Source organism: Rhyacophila brunnea, unplaced genomic scaffold, assembly GCF_057557595.1.
Source record: "Rhyacophila brunnea isolate RB1 unplaced genomic scaffold, BYU_Rbru_1.0 scaffold_10, whole genome shotgun sequence".
NCBI lineage: Eukaryota > Metazoa > Arthropoda > Insecta > Trichoptera > Rhyacophilidae > Rhyacophila > Rhyacophila brunnea.
In genome coordinates this window covers 32,334,309-32,355,824 of record NW_028232752.1, presented here as the reverse complement: position 1 = coordinate 32,355,824, position 21,516 = coordinate 32,334,309, and the positions used below count along the sequence as shown (strand labels likewise).

The window sequence follows — 21,516 nt, the reverse complement described above, 5'->3', positions numbered from 1 at the left end:
TAATAATTAGTGACGCTCTGCGGGTTTCGTTCACGTGAAAACAGTAATGAATAATATTATAATACAAAATAGAAACAGAATTATTGTAAAATAATACATTTTTAATACATGTTTTAGTTTATTTCATATTTATAGACTCAAAACTTCTTACAGTCACACGTATAATTTTAAAAAGCAACCCACTTTCCACTATTAAAAGAAAATTAGATAGTTTTTTCTATCTCTAATACAATTTACTTTTATAAAAACTTAGGAGATATTGGAAGTTCACTTTATATATTATATATGTATAACTAATTTAAGTGCATTTATCTCACTTAGTAATCGGCATTTTTTTTCAAATTATATTAAAAATCTTGACTTCCGCAAAAAGCGCAAAGGCGTTCACTTTTTTCTTGGTAAAGGGGGCACTGGTCTGGCTAAATGTGATTAACGCCACGTCACGCCGGCGCACTCTGAAATTCCCGACACGTACGCAGTGGCGTCCAGACAGCGGTCAAGACTACAAATTAACGCTGACTTGCAAATTAATTAAGTTTGTTAGGTAGCACTGTGCAAGATGTCGGGCAAAGCTGGCGTTGTACCGAGGTCGTCTTGTAACTTGTAACTTTGCACCAGTTGGGGTTACTTTTAGTGAGCTTTTTACAAGGGTTGCGTTTAATTATTAATTACAACACGGCTTCCAGGGAAACAAGAAATTAGCCAGGCGCGTGAAGCTCTGGCTATTTAACGCCGACAAAGGAATCTCATATACCTAGTGTAATTTTAGCGCTGATTTTGCAAACATAATTTTTTTTATTCCACAAAATGATGATAGACAAATTGTATTGACGGGTTGGTTTATTAGTCGATAGCTTTTTTGGTTTAAAATTACGGAAAAATAAACGACCTGCATCCGCTGGTTACGCATTAAATTTCACAGTTGTAACGTTCACGGTGAGCTGTATTACTGGAAAAAGATGGCCGTATAGCATTGTGGATTTTTGAAACATCGCGTTGTTTTATTAGATTCAATAAGAACATTAAGTTGATATTAGATAGGTACGACTTGATACTTTCAAGCACCCACTAGAGTTTTATATGGTTTACACGATATGATTGTATTTCTAATTTACTTTATTTATCTATTTTCTTTTGTGTTCCCCTTGTATTCCAATGGTTATTGTACGTATTTTTAAGTATTTTATTTATACATGAATTTGATCTCAAAACTCACTATATGGTCATTTATTTCCGACACAACATCTTAGGGTGAGCTGTAATATGATCAACTGCATACGTACATATTTACGGATACTGTCTTCGCTTGTTTATTTATACAACTCATAAAAAGAGACGGGTTCCTTTCGCTCATTCGCCTCAGGACAATTAAAAATATACCACTTAGAAACAATATTAACATAATAGGTACTAACATTATTTTCAACATGTGATTATTTTTTTTTTTGCTTGAATTGATGGATATCCATGGTCTATAATACTAAAATTTAATTAAAACTTAAAACAAGAAAATTATCGAATTTAACCCACTTGACAATAATATTAAATTAATTTATAAACGGGTGTTATTTTTCTTTTTTTTTCTTTTATTTTGTTAATTGTCAATTCATGTGTTATTTTATTCCGTATGATCACGCTATGATCTGGCAAAAAGTAATAAGTAATTTCTTTAACTTGTCGATGCAATAATAACGCCTGTATACGTGCATGGATTTACTTGCAACAATAGTGTATATTTTAAACTATTTCAATAATAACCGTTTACATGTAAAAAAAACTCTGACTGTATCGCCAATCTCATTCTTCAAGAGTATGCGAGACGCGATGTTGTCATTTTATAGTACTATTTTAGAGGTCGTGAAAATCGGTTAATCTGAAAATGAGTACGCGATGTAATTCGTTTTTTTATCGGCAGGTTCGCAACTATCGTTTTACTGCGCAGGTGCAGATATTGAACATATCCCAACTTTCGCGTGAAAATTCAGAAGCTTCCGAACATTTTGATTCGTGCATGCAATCTTGCAATTTCCATGATAATACATGTTTACATGTGCATTTTCTTGTTATGGTCGCTTATGTCAGTTATGTCAGCAGTAAACCCATGTACGTGTAAACGGGGGTATAATACTGCAGCGCGTATCTCACTCATGTAGTATCGTTGAGATGGAATCAGTTGGCTATAAGAGCATGGAGTGTTGGATTGGCATGCATTGTACGGAAAAATGGTTCATATAACTACCAATGTCTTGTTGTTTTGAATATAATTTTTTTTTTAAGGATTGGACAATATTTCAAAATTTAACTAATAAAGACAGTTGAATTATTACAGAGAGACACTGGCAATCATTTTTGTATCGTCCATGGTAATTTTAAAGGGATGTTGTGAGATCTTATTTATGGACAGCATTTTATTATCATGATCAAATCATGAGCATTGGTTTTTTTTTTACATAATTATAGTGAATATTACAAATTATTAATTTAAGACGTTCACAACATGACATTTATAAACAAAGAATTATTAATAAAACGGTATTATATACAAAATAAATACACCAGTTTTAAATTATTAAACAGTAAAAAACTGTAAATACAAAAAAAAATAGATACGAGAAAGTAGACCGAATGAGCTAAGCGGACCCTATTTTAAGAATTTATAAAACAACGTCCACCTATACTCATCATCATGTAGGTGGAATATATCAACATCCGAAGTGATTTGGTTGAACGGAGTTATTTCTCTCCCAATTGGCATCACCAATGTGCAGGTTAGTTCTGCTCTTTGATTTCTAAGACAGTTATCAGGAACACACAAATCAATACTACCAAGAATGGCAGAGTTCTCATTTTTACACCACGTATGAGTTGAAAAAAATACGTTGCCAAATATTGATATCTTCTAGCATTTAAACTACAGTTATGCGTTATGCTCCACCTGTACCTTTCCTTGTAACAGCTTCTGAATTTTTCTTATATTAAAGGTCCATATTAATATTGTAATGGTAGCATACAATGATTGTAAGGCTGCGAGCAATCTCGTCATATTATATACCTTATTTTATTATTAAAATTTTATATTTAACTTAGAAAATACGTCACTATTCATTCATTATGTAGGTACGAGTAAATACTTATCACCTTTCTACAAAATATCTACAAATGAAAAATCAAATAAAAAGAATTATGCAACATTGAGTAAATGTTTGAATCTTATTGTAGGTATACAAGAATATCTAACGGTGCACTTTCTACATCGTTTGTGATCCTCTGAACTACGATATCAATATATTTATATTTAAGTTGAGTGTACGTTTATCAATCAATCCTTGTTTAAAATCTTTTAGGATACGTACAAGAGTTTTAGAAATATTGAAGGTTCTATTTTGAGTGAGGTTGGTGATATATCTTTTTTGTCACTTTGACTCCAAAACTCACTTAAACAATCACTGATCTGATATTTGTAGTGTCACCAATATGTTTATTTCACACCTTCTCTGCGGAAGATATTTTTTATATATCTTTATTTCAATGCCGATTTCGTCGCGAAAACATGATATTTCTCTTTGGATTGCCGCATTAGAGAGTGGGCAGATCGTCGATACGTCATTCTGGATTTACATCACGCGCCGCCATTGTAGTACGACTACTTTGCGATATTAGTTTTCTGGCCTGGGCACCACCCCGCATTCACATTCTCAGCCCCATCGTCTTCCTGATACCGCTCCAGGTGTTTCAGATTACATCCGACAAATCGCGGTGACAAATTTGAGACGCGCTTAGAATGGGACGGCCTCTTTGTGAGACAATAATGTGAAATGGAATGCTGTACAAGTACACATGATAATATTGCGCGGAAGCGCTTTTGTGACGCAAATGAAGTAGGCATACTATAACAGTCCTGATGTAGGTTTTGTAACATCGAAATGATCTGAGTTAGGTACTTATCCATGTGTAGGGATTGTTGTAGGTTTCAACATGTCGATTAGGTGATCAACTAATATATTACATACATTATTAATATAATTTTAATAAAAACATAGATTATTTGAATATTTTCACAAAATAATTTCCGTTAATAGTAGTAGGTATTTTAAAATAAAATATATTATAATAATTAAGAAATAAATACCAATTACATTAATACTTTGGACGCGGAAGACGCACACGGTGCGTAATGACCAGGCGGCCGATCGATGTAATTAACGTGCATTTTAAAGGGGGCAATTAAAATCTCATTATCTATTCAGCAGCGAAAGCGTTAACTGGGTATCGAGGGGTGGAGGTAGGATTAAATCATTCGCTGCTGACTAGATAATGATTTTTTAATTACTTAATTTAAAATGCACTTTAATTACATCGATCGGCCACCTGGTCATTACGCGCCAGGTGCGTCTTTAGCGTCCAAAGTATTAAAATCCAACATAAATAGTGCACACTAAACTTTATCAGTCGTACGTTATTGTTTTCACTGAACAAATACCTACTACAAATTGCGGATAGAGTTGTTAGTTTTAAAAATTCAATTACACTCTGCGTAAACCAAACCAAATAAATATTTCTGACAAAGTTAAGCGTGCACTATTTATGTCGGGTTTTAACAGCCAATCTCCACTTCTCGATACTGCTGTGTATATAATACTGTCACCAGAACATAAACCAGCAGGAGAGGCACTCAAGCCCCAACACGATAAGTCCATGTTTGCGTGGCTCTGGTAGTCATTCTCCCGCGAAATAGTTAACCTGCTAGTATCCATTTATGTTGGGCACATAGAGCCTACCTATGTTGAAAAGTGAAATTCAGATCAATCATTTTAAAAATTGTAATCGATGGATGGATCTTATAATAGATGGCATAATAATGTTCTATAAAACCTTTATTATTTTTGGTCTATTCATATCAAATTTAACAAATTCAATCAATATTGTCGAGATAAGACTTTTCTCTCATTATTTGTGGTTTATTTTTTAATAAAATCATCTTTGCATGATCGGATTTCTATGATAGGTAAGATAAGTGTTTCCCAAAGTGGCCATTATTGCCCCCTAGAGGGCGTGCTGAAATGATGTAGAAGATCGGTAGTATCCTTGAAAGCAATTGGGAGCCGTTTATATAAATAAGGGGGCGGTGCAAGTAAAAGAAAATTAGAAAAAATGTAAAAAACTCTTCGTCCATAATATTATATTATATGTGTTGTGTAACAAACATTTAAATTCTTTGCAATTATTATATTTTCTAAATGAATACAGAAATGTATTTAATTTGAATATGAAAAATACACAGCTTTAAAATGGTCAAAATGGAGCTTTTATGATATTTTCAGAGCATATGCCTGGACATTCCGTAAACGTTGTAGATAATCTATTTATATAATTTTGAAGCCTTATTATCCTTTATATTTATTTTAAACATTTGATGACTACACAAAATTTTATTACATACAATAGTATTCTTTTAAGCCATTCGATATAATGTTTTAGAATATAGTCATATTTCAGTACATCCATGTGCAGTGGTGTTAAGATTGTATAGATTTATTAATTTTTAAGCGCATTTATAAAACCGAGTGCGGGTGTGAGTCATGGACGCAAAATATGAAAGCAGCTGAAATGGTGGACTGCTTTAAGAGAAAGATCCTAAGACGGATATACGGACCCATGAATGATGGTGGGGAGTGGAGAATTAGGTACAACCCGGAACTATACCGCTTATATCAAGATTCAAAACTCTCCACCTTCATAAAACTCCAGAGGCTAAACTGGGCAGGCCATGTCCAGTGCATGCCTGAGTCACGGATACCGAAGAAAATCCTCGAAGAAAACACAGGGGGAAAAAGGCTAGTGGGAAAGCCAAGCACACAATGGGGCAATAACATTACAAAAGATGCCAACCAGCTGCTAAAAATCAGGAACTAGAAAAGACGTGCGGAGAACCGTTGCGGCTGGAGGACGGCGGTGGAAGAGGCCAGGGCTCGACTTGAGCTGTAGCGCCATCGAAGCTCTAATCTAATGTTTTAGAATATAGTCATATTTCAGTACATCCATGTGCAGTGGTGTTTAGATTGTATAGATTTATTTAATTATAGTTTTAAACGCATTTACAAAATCATTACTAAAATGAATGTTAACATTATATAGTGAAGTATTTACGATAAAAAATTATATTATATAATCTCTGTGATCCCAAATTTGACAAACATTAGGTATTTTATTATTCAAAAAATGGGTAAGATTAGCATATTTGAAGATAATTCTAAAGATACTAATTATAAACTAGGTCTTTCTCCATTCAAATCTTACCAAGAATGATTGTTTTATGATAATAATTGACCTAAGAATAATGTAGGATTTTTTTTGAAATGCGCCATTTCTATTGACATTTCCCAGTGATTAAGTTACAACATACGGCTATAGCCATACATTGACAAACGATAAATGAAGTAGGGAGTAAGATTAGGTTAACGTGCCTGTTTGAACATGTACAGATCCGAAAAAAAATCGTTTCTTTCGGTTAGGTACTAGATACTTGAGAGCTAGACTAGGTAGAGTTAGTCATTAGATACTAGATAGCAAGTCAACATTACATGTTTTTGATAATAGGCCATGAAATTTAAGGCCTATGGGTTCATTCGTAAGAATCAAATTTGACGTAAGCGCCTCAACAATTAGCCATAAGCTTCAGCGCATATCAAAGCAAAAAAACAAAAATCGCTTCGCTCGGCGTCTCCGGGAGTAGATACGAAATCAGAGGTTTTAAAAGTGTTGAATTAATAATATTTTTTTTTCTAACATATTTTATAAACATTTTTGTGGTAGGTAGAATAAATTATAATAATAAAAATAGTAGACCTCCAAAAAAAAACCTCATATTATTGATATGCTGAATTTGTGAAGTGACACCTTTTCTTGAACCTATCATATTGTAGGTTCAAATTCAGTCCAAATATTTTTCAAAAAAAAATCTAATACTTATGTATGTTTCTGAGGTGTTTCAAATTGGTATATTATTTATATATATCGGTGTGTATGAATACAAAAGTTATTCATTTTTTCATGAGCTAACATTACAAATTATAAGTTTAAAACATTCACAAGATGGCATAAAAGATGTCTGTTATTATTGCGTTTTTATTGAATTATAAAAACATGACTCATAAAAGAAAGCAATTCAATGAATATTTGTCGAGGCACAATTTTTTTTAAATTTAGTACGCAACAATCAAGATTTAAGAAACCATTATTATAATAACGTGTATTTGACGGCAGTACGTTTTGGTCGCCGCGGAGGATTTCGGAACATTAGTGTATAGAAAATTGATAATTGGTTCTTTAATTAGTGTACAGGTTTAACGGTATGTAATGTATTAGAATAACTATTATAAATTATTATTTTTTAAATTTTTTTTCTTCTCTATTGATAGCATCTAATATAATTATTATATTGAGGGTTTCTTATATCCATCAACCGTGTTAGTCTAGGATCAACGAGTTCAGGCAATATACAATTCATATAAATCTTGTCAGTTGTGATGTAAAGAGTAATATTGTTTTTATTATTCAATGAACTAGGTTCTTACCTCATTATATTTTTTACTTGTGTTAAATAATTACTAATAAATGCCTAAAGTGATTCCATTCAATTCAACTCGGCATTAAATATATTAAATTCTAATGGATTTAAGTTTTGTACTATTTCATTTGAGTCGTTTTATGCGATCCTGGTTTCGCCTTTCGACATCGTCAGGCACTATGCGCACTCATCAAATACACACTGACAACGAAAGCAGCTAATTCTCACTTAACAATAAATTAATACAATAAAGTAAGGTAAAAACTTTATCACCTACCTATTAAGTCAAAGATCACTATGAAAAATTTAACAAACAATTAATTATGAATAGTTGAATTGTGGCAGTATGAAAAAAAAGATTTTACCACAAACCATCTGAAAAATACATATATCATAAAACATATACGTAATTTTGTGCCCCAAAAGACTTTTTTTATTATTATTTTAACGATTAATAAAATTGTGACACATGTTTCAGTGGCCATTACGATGACAGCATTCGAAAACGTATTTTACTTTAAATTTTCGGTACTGTTCGGTTAAAGCGGATACAGCGGAAAACGCATTTTGATAATGCCAATAAACATACTCCTGGATACGTACGTCCCTTTGAAAATAACAAAACATGGCCACCCAGGTACATAAAAACTGTATTAAGTACATGCAAAGTTTTTCAAATCGCTTAAAGCCTAACCAAGTAGGTACATATTTATCAAAACAATTAAAGTCCACCTATATTTTATCTAAACTGCTCAAGACCAAAATATTTTTTTTTTATAAATGGGTCACCGAACGAAAACCTTCAGTACTTCCTTGTAGCCATCGTGGTTGTTAGATTCAATTATCTTACAATATCTCACATGCTGCAACCATTTCAATTACAAGATAATAAATAATATAATAAATATAATAAAACTACATTTTTTTCAGTTTGACATTCAGTGGTACTATAATGTTGTTTGATATTTTAGTCAACACAAATTATAACACCTGGCATGTGTCCTGTGTTCGGAATAGAACGATACAAATAATTGCGACTTGCCAATTTGATTGTTACTGCAAAGAGAGTAGAGGTCATTTTTCCATGAGTCAAATAATATTGCTTCGGACTAAATTTTGGGGAAAAAAAAGACGTCCTTACCCGTTGAAATTCCAGATCGTACTAACCATGTACTAACGTTAGAAATAAGAAATTAGAAAAACTGTATGGATTAATCGATCAAATGGTCTCTTTTTGTTAATTTTGCAAAATAATTATATTTCTAAATTGTCTGAAAACAGGTTAAATACATGAAAATGTACGACGTGTTTTGGTAATATAGCGTCACTAATTGTACCGAATTTATGGGGTTTTTTTTTTTTTTTATTATAAATTATTATTTATAGTATTACGGAAATGTTATATTATAATAAAAAAATATTTTTATTGTGCAGTATATATTATTTTGTGAGAAAAAATCATTCAAAATTGGCTGATGTATACTCAAACTAAAATGGCTATAAAATCTTTATTTTTCTGAAATTAAAAAAAGTACGTGAGTTAATCAATGAAATGTATTGTTATACTCATTTCTCTCATACAATATATACCTGCAAAACTATTATTAAGTTCAACATTCATTGTGGCGTGACAGTCGTTTTGACCAATTTCGAAAACAGGACTTACTATTTGTCATTTATTTTAAAAAGTAAAGCGATTCGAAAAATTTTAATGACACAGAACGTTTTAGTTGAATACTATTTATTAGATTTTAAATAAATAAAGAGTTTATTGTGTATCAATTCGTTTTAAACATGCTTATCATTTCCACGATTCCGAGAAGACAGGAAAAAACGGGTCCAATGGCCTTAAGAGCAAAACCTTCTGAATTATTTTCCGGCAAGTCATTGCAGTTAATAAAGGAAGATCAGTATTTTAACAAGTATAAAAATGTCCAAGTATTTTTCTATAGATATTTAAAAAAAAATATACTTGATACTTTACTTTAAAACGAAATCGCAAGTCATTCATTAGTACAAATTAATTGGCTGTCTTGACTTCCTCTCGCTTATGTAAAATATTTTTCCAGTACCCATTACTAGATTACACTTTTCTCTAAAAACAAACTGAACTTATTTTAATTATAAAAGTGTATTTTTTCTTGCCTCCCGTTGTTTGATGTTATCAAGAGATTTAATTACAATTTTTATATCGACTTGACTCGCCCAAAGAGACCGAATGAAAGCGCTGTACAAAGGATATTCAGTCCAGAGTAATTTGCTAATTAATTGCATTTTAAAGGAAATATAAAATAAAATAAAAGTAGATCGTTTCACGCTACCACGAGCAAATAACATTTTATTCATTCATGATAATAATATATATTTATAATAATTCCTTATTGCCTTCAATAAATTTAATTAAAAGGTATTTTCGTCAAAATATTACTTCTGCGTCACGTTTTTTTTATATTATCAAAGAGAATAAAATAAATAAACTATGTAATTATAATAAATAAGTGTCCAATTAATATATTTTTATCAACCATATTATTAATTGACTTTTATTAATTCACCAAATAGCATATTTAATGATTGGTTTAATGGACAAATAAATACATATTAATTGGGATAATATAACTAATTGGGGTCTATAGAGGGTGGACAAAGCGTCTATTTCTGAAGCCTTACCTTTTAATTCAGCATCTGGCGAAAATTACAAATTATTGATTTTTCATGTGAAATTGATCAAAAGTAAGGATCCAATGAATTTGGTAAATGGCCGACTAGAGTCCTCATGAAAGTCGTAAATTTACCTCAACTTTGTGGAGAGTCATGGGTATACTTTGAATGTAAATATAATTTACAATAGTAGTTTATGATGACATTAAAATTAAAATTCAAACTGTATTTATTTTTACATAAAGTGAACATTGTAAATTAATAATTTAAAACATTCGCAACATAACATACAAAGAAATATTATTAAAACAGTATTATATACAACGAAATAGATCAATATTAAGTTATTCAACAGTAGAAGAGTGTAAATACAAAAAAAAATTAGATAGGTAGGTACAAGGAATAAACAATGTCCACTAATACTCATCCTAACGCAGGTGGAAAATGTCAATATCCGGAGTGATTTGTGAAATTGAGGGTCTCGGATTCGAATATCGGATTTGTAAAATTCATATTTTATTTTTCAATATGTCATGGACCTAATATTTTGAGAATGTGGCTAACATCAATTTATCATTAAAAAAGCTGATATGAAATCTCTTTTTGAGACATCCAAGATTGTAGAGAACATTAAAAAAATAATATTAATTTTACTAAATTCAACAAAATAGTTGTTATTCGATGATTTTTATAATATGGTCGGCTTGTACTAAAACTGAATTATGTAAATTGCAGTCAAATAGTCCAAACCCAATGCCCACTATCAGTTCGTGATACGAAAGTGTAAATTTTGAGCGTAGTAATAGTTATTTCTCATACTTTTAGTGCAATATGGTAAAGTATTCCAAGAACTGATTATTGTTTCACATTGAAATAAATAGTAATACGTTAATTGATTTTAACGAAATATACAATCTAGAATCTTTATTAACTCCTCACAGGTTACCGCAGGGCATTCGAAAATAATACTGCCTTCGTAATAGAAATTTAGTGTCCTGGTTTTTTCTAGTCAGTCTAGATCAAACAAATTAATGGGTTATGACAGCCATATTTCAATATTTTAATTTACAGAATATATTTAATTTCACAACAACCAATTTAACCATATAAGAAACGCTTTAAAATCACCATCGGTATACCGTAGTATGCCTAGTTTAAAAGACTTGTTCTATTTATCGTCGAAATATTTTGTATAAGTAATCTTTTATTCAATAATTTAAAAGCCTATTTTGATCATAGTGTACGTAAATACGAGTATTATTGGTGTTTTAAACATAAAGATATATGTACAATATTTTGAATATATTACCGGTGAGTCAATCCAAAATTGACATGGCATGGTATGGAGATGGGTTAATAAGTAGATAAGTGCAATAATAAAATCAAGACTCACCAGTTAGTTGCAATAATTGTAACTTGAGAGCTCTAATTTCCGCTGTGAGTCTATCGACTTCCAGTCTGCTCTCCTCTTCGCGCTGGACAAGGAGTTGAACGTAGCCTGCTTGCTGGGATCCTGCGGCAGCCATTGCCCCCATTCCACCGGCACCCAGCCCTGCTCCTTCCAGCTGCAAGGCAAGTTCGCTGCCTTGCTGGGCTTGTTGAATTAACGAAGGACCTGTGACAAAAAATATATTTTAATTAAAAAACACTTTAAAAAGTTTACTTCATACAGTTAAATTTATTAGTAATTTTGTATTTGGAAGAAATTAAAAACATTTTATTGCCATTAGTGGAGACCCATATCTGTTTTTTTATCTTTTTTATTCTTCTATGTCCTCTTCCGTTTCCAAGAATTCGTATTATTTACCATTATTTTAATATTTTTCCAGGTCATGCAACATTCATCAATTGGCTTGAAGAAAATCATCTACAATAATCATTATCATGTAGTCACATGTCGCGTTCTCTTATCTTTTCGATATGCTTAACGTCATACCCTAAGGGCACACCTGGTAACCGCCAAAAACATATGTTTTTGAAGCTCACTTACTATTGTAATGGGCCTTCGTACGATACCATAACTGATACAGTTAGAATACAAGCATTGAATAGAAGCAATTCGTGTTTAAAGTTGCGTTTTAGAATTGAATAGTATTTCAGCTATTATCATTCGGATAACGGCACCTTTTTATGAAGTTCCATATTATATTTTACTAGGCACATTGCCCAAAGCGGTTAACTCTTCTATGCTTTCCTTGCCAGTATGTTCAAAGAATTAGATAATAATATGACGTAGATATGCAGAAGGCAGTCAGTTTCGTCCTGAACACCCTCAATCATGGCTCCCACAAGGAAGGGGGGCTAGCAGGGCTCTAGCCTAGCGGCCCGGGGTCTGGGGTGCCCGTCGTGGCGGGTAGACCTAACAAGTGAGATAAACACGCATCATAAAATTTCTTTAATGGTAAAAAAGTCGCCTGCGACGCTATTTTACTTTAAGAATATTAACATTTAAAAATATCTGGTTGTATGATATAAATTTTAATTATTATGTGTCGATATTCGAAAACTTCATAATCCAAGTGTATTTATTCAAAAATACACTCAATACCATTAATTTTACATGGAACACAATTAAAACGCTTCTGTAGAGCGTCACACTGCCTTTAAACTTAGCGATAGGTAGAGGGGGCACCAAATATCCTGGCCTGGGAGCCATGCCCTCAACTATCGTCGTCACTACCGCATCTCAAATATAACAAACAACCCGTAATATTTATGGTGGCCATCATAATATATTTAATCAATGTACATATTTTATAAAACTATTAATAGCATTTGACATGATACATGAAAACGCTTTATAAATTCATGGCGTTGGAACCGAAGTTAAAAAAAACCCGAGAGATTTTCAAATTAATCAAGTATAACTGAACTGAGAAAAATCTGGGCAACTCTCATTTCTGGAATGTTCCTGCGCTCTCCTGTCAGTCACAATATAAATCTTTTATTACCCAAATAAAAAATGGATGGGGTATTATCCCCTTTCAATTACAATCGGTCGGAAAAAAACTCCGCGTGAAAACATCGCATCTATAACGTCGGCCATTGTTTTTTTCTTGATTAAGATGGATACACACTATATTCGATCAGTATATGTCAATCGTAATCGTTTCACTGTTAATTAAATAAATATAATTATTATAAATCCACATTTTATTATCATCGTTATCATGATTAATTATTGACTAAAACAAAGCTAGTTTGATGTATGTTTTAAATTTGCGTCATTTTAATAAGACACGCCACCATGGCGAAAGTGAATAACATAGGTAAGCTTTTTGAATTTAATTACCCGAGAAAAGATAAAGTTCAGTTATTCTTCGCCATTGCTATCATCAATAATATTCCATTAAAAATGAACTATAGATGTTTTGTTTTTTATTGGTCAAGAGAGCGTGCTGTAATCTTGCGCCCCGTCAATAAGTAAAAATCAGTTCTATAACCGTGTATAATTAATTACAATATTATTTATATAATATGCTTTGATGTAAACTAGTATCACAATATATTATATGTTTGGTCAGATCCGACCATAAATGAATTAGGTACCTATTATCAATTAATTACCTACCCTCGAATCAAAATAATATCAATGCGTGGTCTTCCACCCAGTAGAGTTTTTAAGACTTTATAATTTTTACATTATCCGACTCGAATATACACTGTTTGGTTTCTAATTACACCACAGTTGTTATTACAGTTATTGTTAGTTGTTTACAGTAGCCGAAAGATCTTTTTGGATACCATGCACTCAATCAGCATCAGGGTTATATAATCAACAGAGCACACGGCTCGTGAGTTAGTATTTACTTGATAATATAAATGTCTGAATGCGTAGTGTAAATTATTTATCATTTTAACTCTTTGTTTAAAATAAATGTACCAAACTACAATTTTAGCCAAAAATTACTTAAATATTCAGTGGTTAAGTTAACTCAATTGTGTATCAATCTGTAACTCCAAAATATAATATTTACTACACCAAAAACAAATTACTCATTCCTTGTAACTTCGAAGTTGTATTTTTCTAGTTTCCAAACCTTGTGACTCCTATTATTCCGTACAATAATATACCATGCGTAGTCTGGCATCAAATTCAAATGTTTTTAACTACTTTAAATAATTTAACCAACCATGGTTCAAGAAGCCAAAAAAAAGGAATTCTTATTGTATGTATTTTAACCATTTCAATGTATAATTTACCTATTTAATATGACACAATAAATACTTAAAACATAGAATAGGAGCTAGATGACTAGATAATTATTGGAGGTAAAGCTACCACGATTTTAAAATGTAGTTAGAAAATTCAAATATTCTAACTGCCAGCTAAAAAAAAAACCAAAGCAAATCTCCTATATTCATTTATACCTATATATTTATGTAAATATAATTGAGTACATTTTACTCTTTAATAACAAAGAATTATTATTTAAAAAAATCATAAGCCTGTTGTAGATCTAATTTTCAATTGTATTTTATTTCTCCTGAAAAGTTGATCAATATCAGTTTCAAGGAATGATCATTTAAGTGATGTTGTAATATTTCTTCACTACGAGAGTACATGTAAAATTAAATAAATGGAGTATAAAAACACATGACGGGATAAAGAGAAATTTAAAGTTATTGGTAAATAATATTATGTTCTAAAGAATAATTCAAAATTTAGTCGATCGTTATAAGTATTGTATGTGTCCACCTTAAGGGTGATACTGAAAATTCTCCCTGCTTAATTCGGTTCATCGTTAATTCTTTCTGACTGGTGATCGCCCGAATTGGCCGGACAAAAAATCGAATCGTTAAGCCGACAGTCTGTGATATTAATTTTCACATGTGATTGATGACTACAAAAATACGTATAGAATTACCTAGGTAGTACGTAAGGGATCTAAATGGATTTGGCTATTTTATTTGTACTGTTTAAGTGAAATTTCATAATCATTAGTACGGCATTAATTTGGTTATAATATAGAAAGAAGACGATTTTGAAGAAAATGCGGTTTTCTGTTCATCTTGAATTGTCATTTTAATTAATATTATATTTTATAATTTAACATTTTCAAAAAAAAATCCTGACAGGAGCACCGATCTACAGTTCCAATTTTAAAAACATTATTTTTAAAGTCGGTGACAAATGAACAATACAAATAAAAATAGCGTTGCTGTCATTTGAATTACGCACTGAAAAATGTGTATTAATTAAATTATACAAAAATTTGAAAAGCACGATAAAGATTTATTGGAAGGTTTGAGGTTAAATAATTGTGGAAATAATATTTTTACATAATAATATGTACATACAAAAGATATTTCCCTAGGCAGTACTGAAGCAAATAATAATTTAATTAGGTATATACAAACTTCATAGGATGACTTTTAAATAATAGATGCATTTATAACATGAAGTTCCGAAAAATATTAACAAAAATATAGATATTATGTTGTACATTCTTGAATGGGTTTTCCAGGTAGTTAAATAATATAATAAATAAGTGACTAACTCCCTGTTAAAAAAACTGTCAACAATATGTACATAACTAATTACGAATCCAAATAGAAAATATCGTAGGGTCGCTGCTAAAAATTGGTATTTGGATAAATTAGGCATTTAGAGTTAACAACGGATTATATGTCTATATATAAATATATATGCTAGCTAAAAGATTCAAGGTCATCTGATATGTAGAATGTGCACATAAGCACAAAGAAATTAGCACTATGCCTGATTTTAGAGAGCATAATATCAAACTTTCAAATTGCAATATCTTCATAACATGATTTCGAGACTTTTTGGTAGTAATCCCACGAAATATATTACAAGTATTTTATTTCAAACATTGAATTCATGGACGTATGTGCACAGTTGTTTTTATTGTTATACTAACGTATCAAATAAGAATGTTTTTTTCTTGAAATAGTAGGTAAAATGAATAATTCGATAATAATGGGTCATTTATTATAATGTTGAAAAGTTATGTAAAACTTACAATTGAAACCCCACATTAAAACCCAATCTATTCGTTTACACCGCTGAGTACATTAAGGCACATCAATAAACAAAAATCATGAATTGCCCACCTTTAGTTTAGGCTCACCTGCATCGTAGTGATATAAAATCTCATTGGCTAAAAACCGCATGATATTAAATCAGTCGACACCGCATATTATGCTGCCTATCGTTTACTACCATTATGAAAATCAGTGGGTAGCTCTGAATACTTTACAAACTGTCAGAAATTGCATACGCATCAAATATTTTAATTAACTTAAAAGCCTATCATTTATGGCAAATCAATGATTTACACTGATACTGATAGCTTTGTGTATGGGTCGGAAACATGGTGCTGACCAAAACACACAGAGAATGCTGGAAAGCTTTGAACAACGAGTGCTCTTTAGTATATTCGAACCAATCCGTGACATTTGGTCTGGGTGGGATGAAAAAAGGGGTACAATGACGAACTCTATGGGCTATACATGGACTCGTATATCGTGAAAACCATCAAATCGAAGCCATTAAGGTGATACGATTGTATACACAGGAACTGGTAATGTACAGGAAAACAAATAATGACATTTCACAAAAAAAACTGGATAGTTATATTCAATAATAATAAAAAAAAATTCAATTATTATCAATATTTACATTATTATAATCATAGTACCTATCTCTTTGGTATATATTAACATGTTCACTTAAATAATATGATATAAGTTTAAATGACCAAATTTCTTGATAAATATTTATTATAACTACTTTTAGGGTGTTTAAAAAATTGGCTACCCAGTTTTATAATTTTGGATAATATACACACATGCCGATGAATAAAAATATTGCAGTAGGTACCTACTTACTTAAATATTATAGAAAAAATCAAAACAGTAAACATTTAAATAACAATAAGTAATAAAATAAAGCGAACTTTTCTTTACAGAATGATTGATTTAATATGGAATGTACCTACTTATCTTTTTTGAACTGAATATATTTTTAGACGAAGATTTTCGGGGGTGTAAATTTAAATCTTCCGATGTTTTATTTGAAATTTTTCAAAAACAAAAGATCTGACATAATATAGAAATGAAAAAAATGTAATTGTTTGAAAAAACAAAAAAGATGTTTTTTTTTTATTGGACAATGTGAGAATTGAAATTTCACAGGGTCAACAGTATATAGATGATTCCAGTAACTTCACTCTTAAAACGATTTCCCTGAATTTTTAATACTTAGTCGACTTAAATATTCATATCAAATATTTAAAATGTATGGCACTCTTAAACGTAATTCAATTTAATGAATATGAAAAGACTTTTCCATGTTTTATTTGATATCACTTCAAAACTCTTTTGACCTTTATATAAAATCTATAAATTGTATAAAAACTTCATTGTTCAAAATAAGTTTAAAATCTTATTGGAAATTTAATTTGGATAATAATGCTGTTTGTCTTTCCCCCTTCTCAGTATGTCTTATTTAAAGAGTCACCGCATGCTACTGATGTATACATATATATATAAGAAACTTATTGTTGTAGATATAATTATCGATTTTTATTTGTTTGTTTGTTTTAGTTTATTCAAAAAACAGAATGTTGATAAAAAAAATATTTTCCAGACTATTTGGGTGTTAATTCACCAGGGGCATTATTTTTAGTACTTAACAATATTTATATAATTACTTTCTACCTGTTATTTAAAAATATCTTTACGAGTTGTATTTTACGATCAGGTGCTAATAAAATTCAAATAATATTTTTTCTTGAATAAACAAATACAAGTTAGATTCTGCTATAAAATGGGGTATGCTTTATGCCACCCTACAGGCACTATAAATTCATTTATATCGTAAAATATGCCAAAATTTGTTTTATCAACAATGTTGAAATATTCGCTGACACAACAAAGGAGGTACCTAATTTAATGAGAAGCCGCCCGTGTTATTAATTTTGAAAATTGATAAAATAGACTGTCAAGAATTTGATTAATAAATGTTTGACAATAAAATTCGTTGAACACTATTTCTACTGATAAAATTTTGATAATAAACTAAGTTAGTAGTTGAAATTGAATTGGTTTAACCTTTTACTACAATTCAATGTCACTATTGACTATTAAAGTTAATTGAAAATATTATATGTTTTTTTAGTACAAAAACTCCAAAAGGTCATAGAATATGATACCGACTTACTCACCGTATGAAGCTACATTATATAAAATGAATGAAATAAAAATTAATCTACCTTTTTAAAATTTAATATATATTTAGTATTGAATAAAAATACCATATTTAAGTATTTAAACCTATTCATAATTAATACTTTGTGTATAATATTATACATTTTTAAATGTATACATATTCAAAATGACAATTAGTGAATTCACTGACCCAGTGTAGAGGTTGTGTTAACAGATTTTTATTTTTACAAGAATTAGCCACTTGCTCAATCTATTAGATCTATATTCTGGGGTCCAAACACACGTGCCTCTGTCAGACTCTGGATTCGATCGAGAGATAAGCTGACACCTTACCGCTCGGCACTAGTTAATTTCGTCGAAATTATGTAGGACGTTGGTAGCTCAATTGGTAAAGCAAAATTGACCTCAATCCGATGGATGCGGGTTCTATTATCGCCATGTCGTATTTTTCAGATATACTTTATAATAGGTATGTTTCTGAGTTATTTTCAAATTATTTTTGGTTACTGTTACATATCAAAATATCAATATTTCTTTGTGGTTAATAATGTTTTTAATATTTTAAGGAGAACAAGACGTCTAGTCTAAACATTTAATCTACATACATTGCTCCAGCGCTCGTATTGAAAAACATTACGAATCGGAGCACTCGAAAATATTAACTTATTTTCTTGACTTTAGGTAATCGTCTATTCAATTCTAAACTATCATAAACGCTAAACCATAAAATGTGCAGGATAAATGTCATCTAGGATACTTAAGAGGTGGTATGAAAATTATTGTTTCCTAAATTTAATATAATCCAGTTTATACAGAAATGTTGGAAATTTCATAGAGAATCGATTTATGTAAAAAAGCATATTTTGAAAAATTGGTGTTTTTGATAATTTAGAATTGAATAGACGGTATATTCTATAGATATAAGTGTATTAGATTTGTTATTATATGAATTACCTAGCTCATCGATAAAATCAATTATCTCACAAGAGAGAGCAATAATTTCGTAGATTTAATGAACCTGAGATGAGCTCCGGTGCGCTCTGGTCCATTTCGATCCCTGTATTGTTCGAAAAATGATGACGAATGATGATGATGTAAATCAAGTTTCACACAGATATAAGTATTGATTCAACAGCTGCTTCTAGCAATTTTTAAAATTACATGTTACTCTTTTAGGCATCTACTCGATAATTATTGTTTTCTAATTTTTTCTGACTTCGCAATTCTGGTTCATTTGTACCATGTGCTAAACAGCGATCAAATTAATATGACTTATTTGGTATAACATATTTTTACTTACTATCTTCCGAGTCTTCGGTTGCCGAATTGTTTGGTTCAAGACCACAGTGGCTGAGTAGAAGTAGAGAGAGCAGTGATAGTGAACATATGAGTAGGAGCGCGCGCGCAAGCACTCTCGAGCCAAGCGCGCGCGCCATTGCGCGTCTGCCACGCCTGAAACAAACAAACAAAACACAATAAATTTTCAGGAACGTAATCTATTAGTAAGTTGATGATACTTTACACTAACGATGGCATAACGGTAATGTGTCGTTTTATAATGTCTTGAGTCCCAGGTTCAAATCCCGCACCTGACAAATTCACATATTGTTTTTCAATGTGTCTTTCTACCCAATAATGCTTATCAAATTGCGTTAATTCTTTGACGATGGGTTTTTTGTGTTTTAATGCATTTCGTATAAGATTTACTAGTTAAAATTATTGTGATTAAATATGAGGCCCGTAGCTTAATTGGTTAAATCATATTAGCGCGATACCAGTGGATATACGGGCTCAAATCCCGTCAAGCATCGTATTTTTTTTAATTTGATTTTTTCCAGCAGGCTTATATCTGAGGTGTTTTCAAATTATGTATGTTCAATATATATAGAATGTTACATTCTCAAATCTTGCAAATTATTTGTTGAATAAAAGAAATGGTATATTAAAAATTGTAATTATATTCGTTGCATTTCTGGGGGTTTCTTCACTGTGAACCATGTGAGTTTTTAAACGGATTTTTTTAGTACTTTAAATGATAAGGAAATAAAAATATCGGACATAATAATAATAATATAGGAATTATTGATTTTTCAAAAATAAAAAAGTCTATAGGATACTACTCTAAACGAAAGAATGCAGTGTTGCCTATTAATTAAATTAAAATATTTTGTTTTCTTTTCTTTAAAATTTTCTGCCTTTCCTTACAATCGGACAGCTAAACTATTCACACAATGCAAATATTTGTCATCCAGCCGGTGATAAATTTGGATAGTTTCTAAACTCGATGCGGTTAATAGATACTCTGTGCGAATTAAACTGTTTGTGGAACAATTAATGCGACGGTCTCCATGGTGGATGAAATAACTTTGCGCTTTTGTGAGGCAACGCTTGCTGCCAAGTAAATACAAATAACGTTTTGCTCTCACGTGACTAATGCATTTTGTTGCTGGCATAACATGCTTTGATGCTACTCTCGCGGGAAGTTTGTTTGGGCTTCAGAATCTTCGTGCATGTTTTAAATATTATACGTTGATAAAATTTAATTTAAAATAGAAAAACATATTAATTTTCGTCGAAATATTTTTAAAAAAAATAACATATTAACTTATTCAAATAAAACAGTTTTTACCAAAGAACAGATATTAAATATAATTACGATAAGCTAATACCATTATAGTAAAATTTGACGCAGGGTTTAAATGTGTGGGTGTTCTACGAAAGTGAACCATGCATTATAGATGTGCAATAGTGTGTGTAATAACCATTGGTGGCTCGTGGACAAGATATTTGGGAGTACTGCGGCTGATTAAAAATAAAAATAAACGTTTATTTGGATTATATTTTACTATTAACATAAAAATTAAATGTAAATAATTAATTATATTCATAAATAAAATAAAGAACTTTGCATAAATTGCTTGCAGAAATAAATTTTAATAATGTTAATAAATCATTATAGCTATATTTGTTCCCTCGTTATGGTGCACGTGTTCACTCTCGACGCAGAAACGGAGAAATACTGAAACCGCACTGTCTGACCCGCAGTACCGATTAGGCTTCCATTTGCGAGCACTACTGCCTGCGCCCTCTTT

At 30.9% G+C, this 21,516-nt stretch overlaps 1 protein-coding gene across 1 annotated transcript in view; it reads right to left on the bottom strand.

The window, feature by feature from the left end:
- The window catches only part of Csgalnact (Chondroitin sulfate N-acetylgalactosaminyltransferase), a 294,143-nt gene that overhangs the window by 93,596 nt on the left and 179,031 nt on the right, over positions 1 to 21,516 (bottom strand). Inside the window, exons 4-5 of the mRNA XM_085948893.1 lie at positions 19,725 to 19,876; positions 11,622 to 11,843 (exon numbers count right to left, since the gene is read on the bottom strand). Coding sequence (XP_085805019.1) covers positions 11,622 to 11,843; positions 19,725 to 19,876 — 374 coding nt within the window. The remainder of the gene's footprint in view (positions 1 to 11,621; positions 11,844 to 19,724; positions 19,877 to 21,516) is intronic.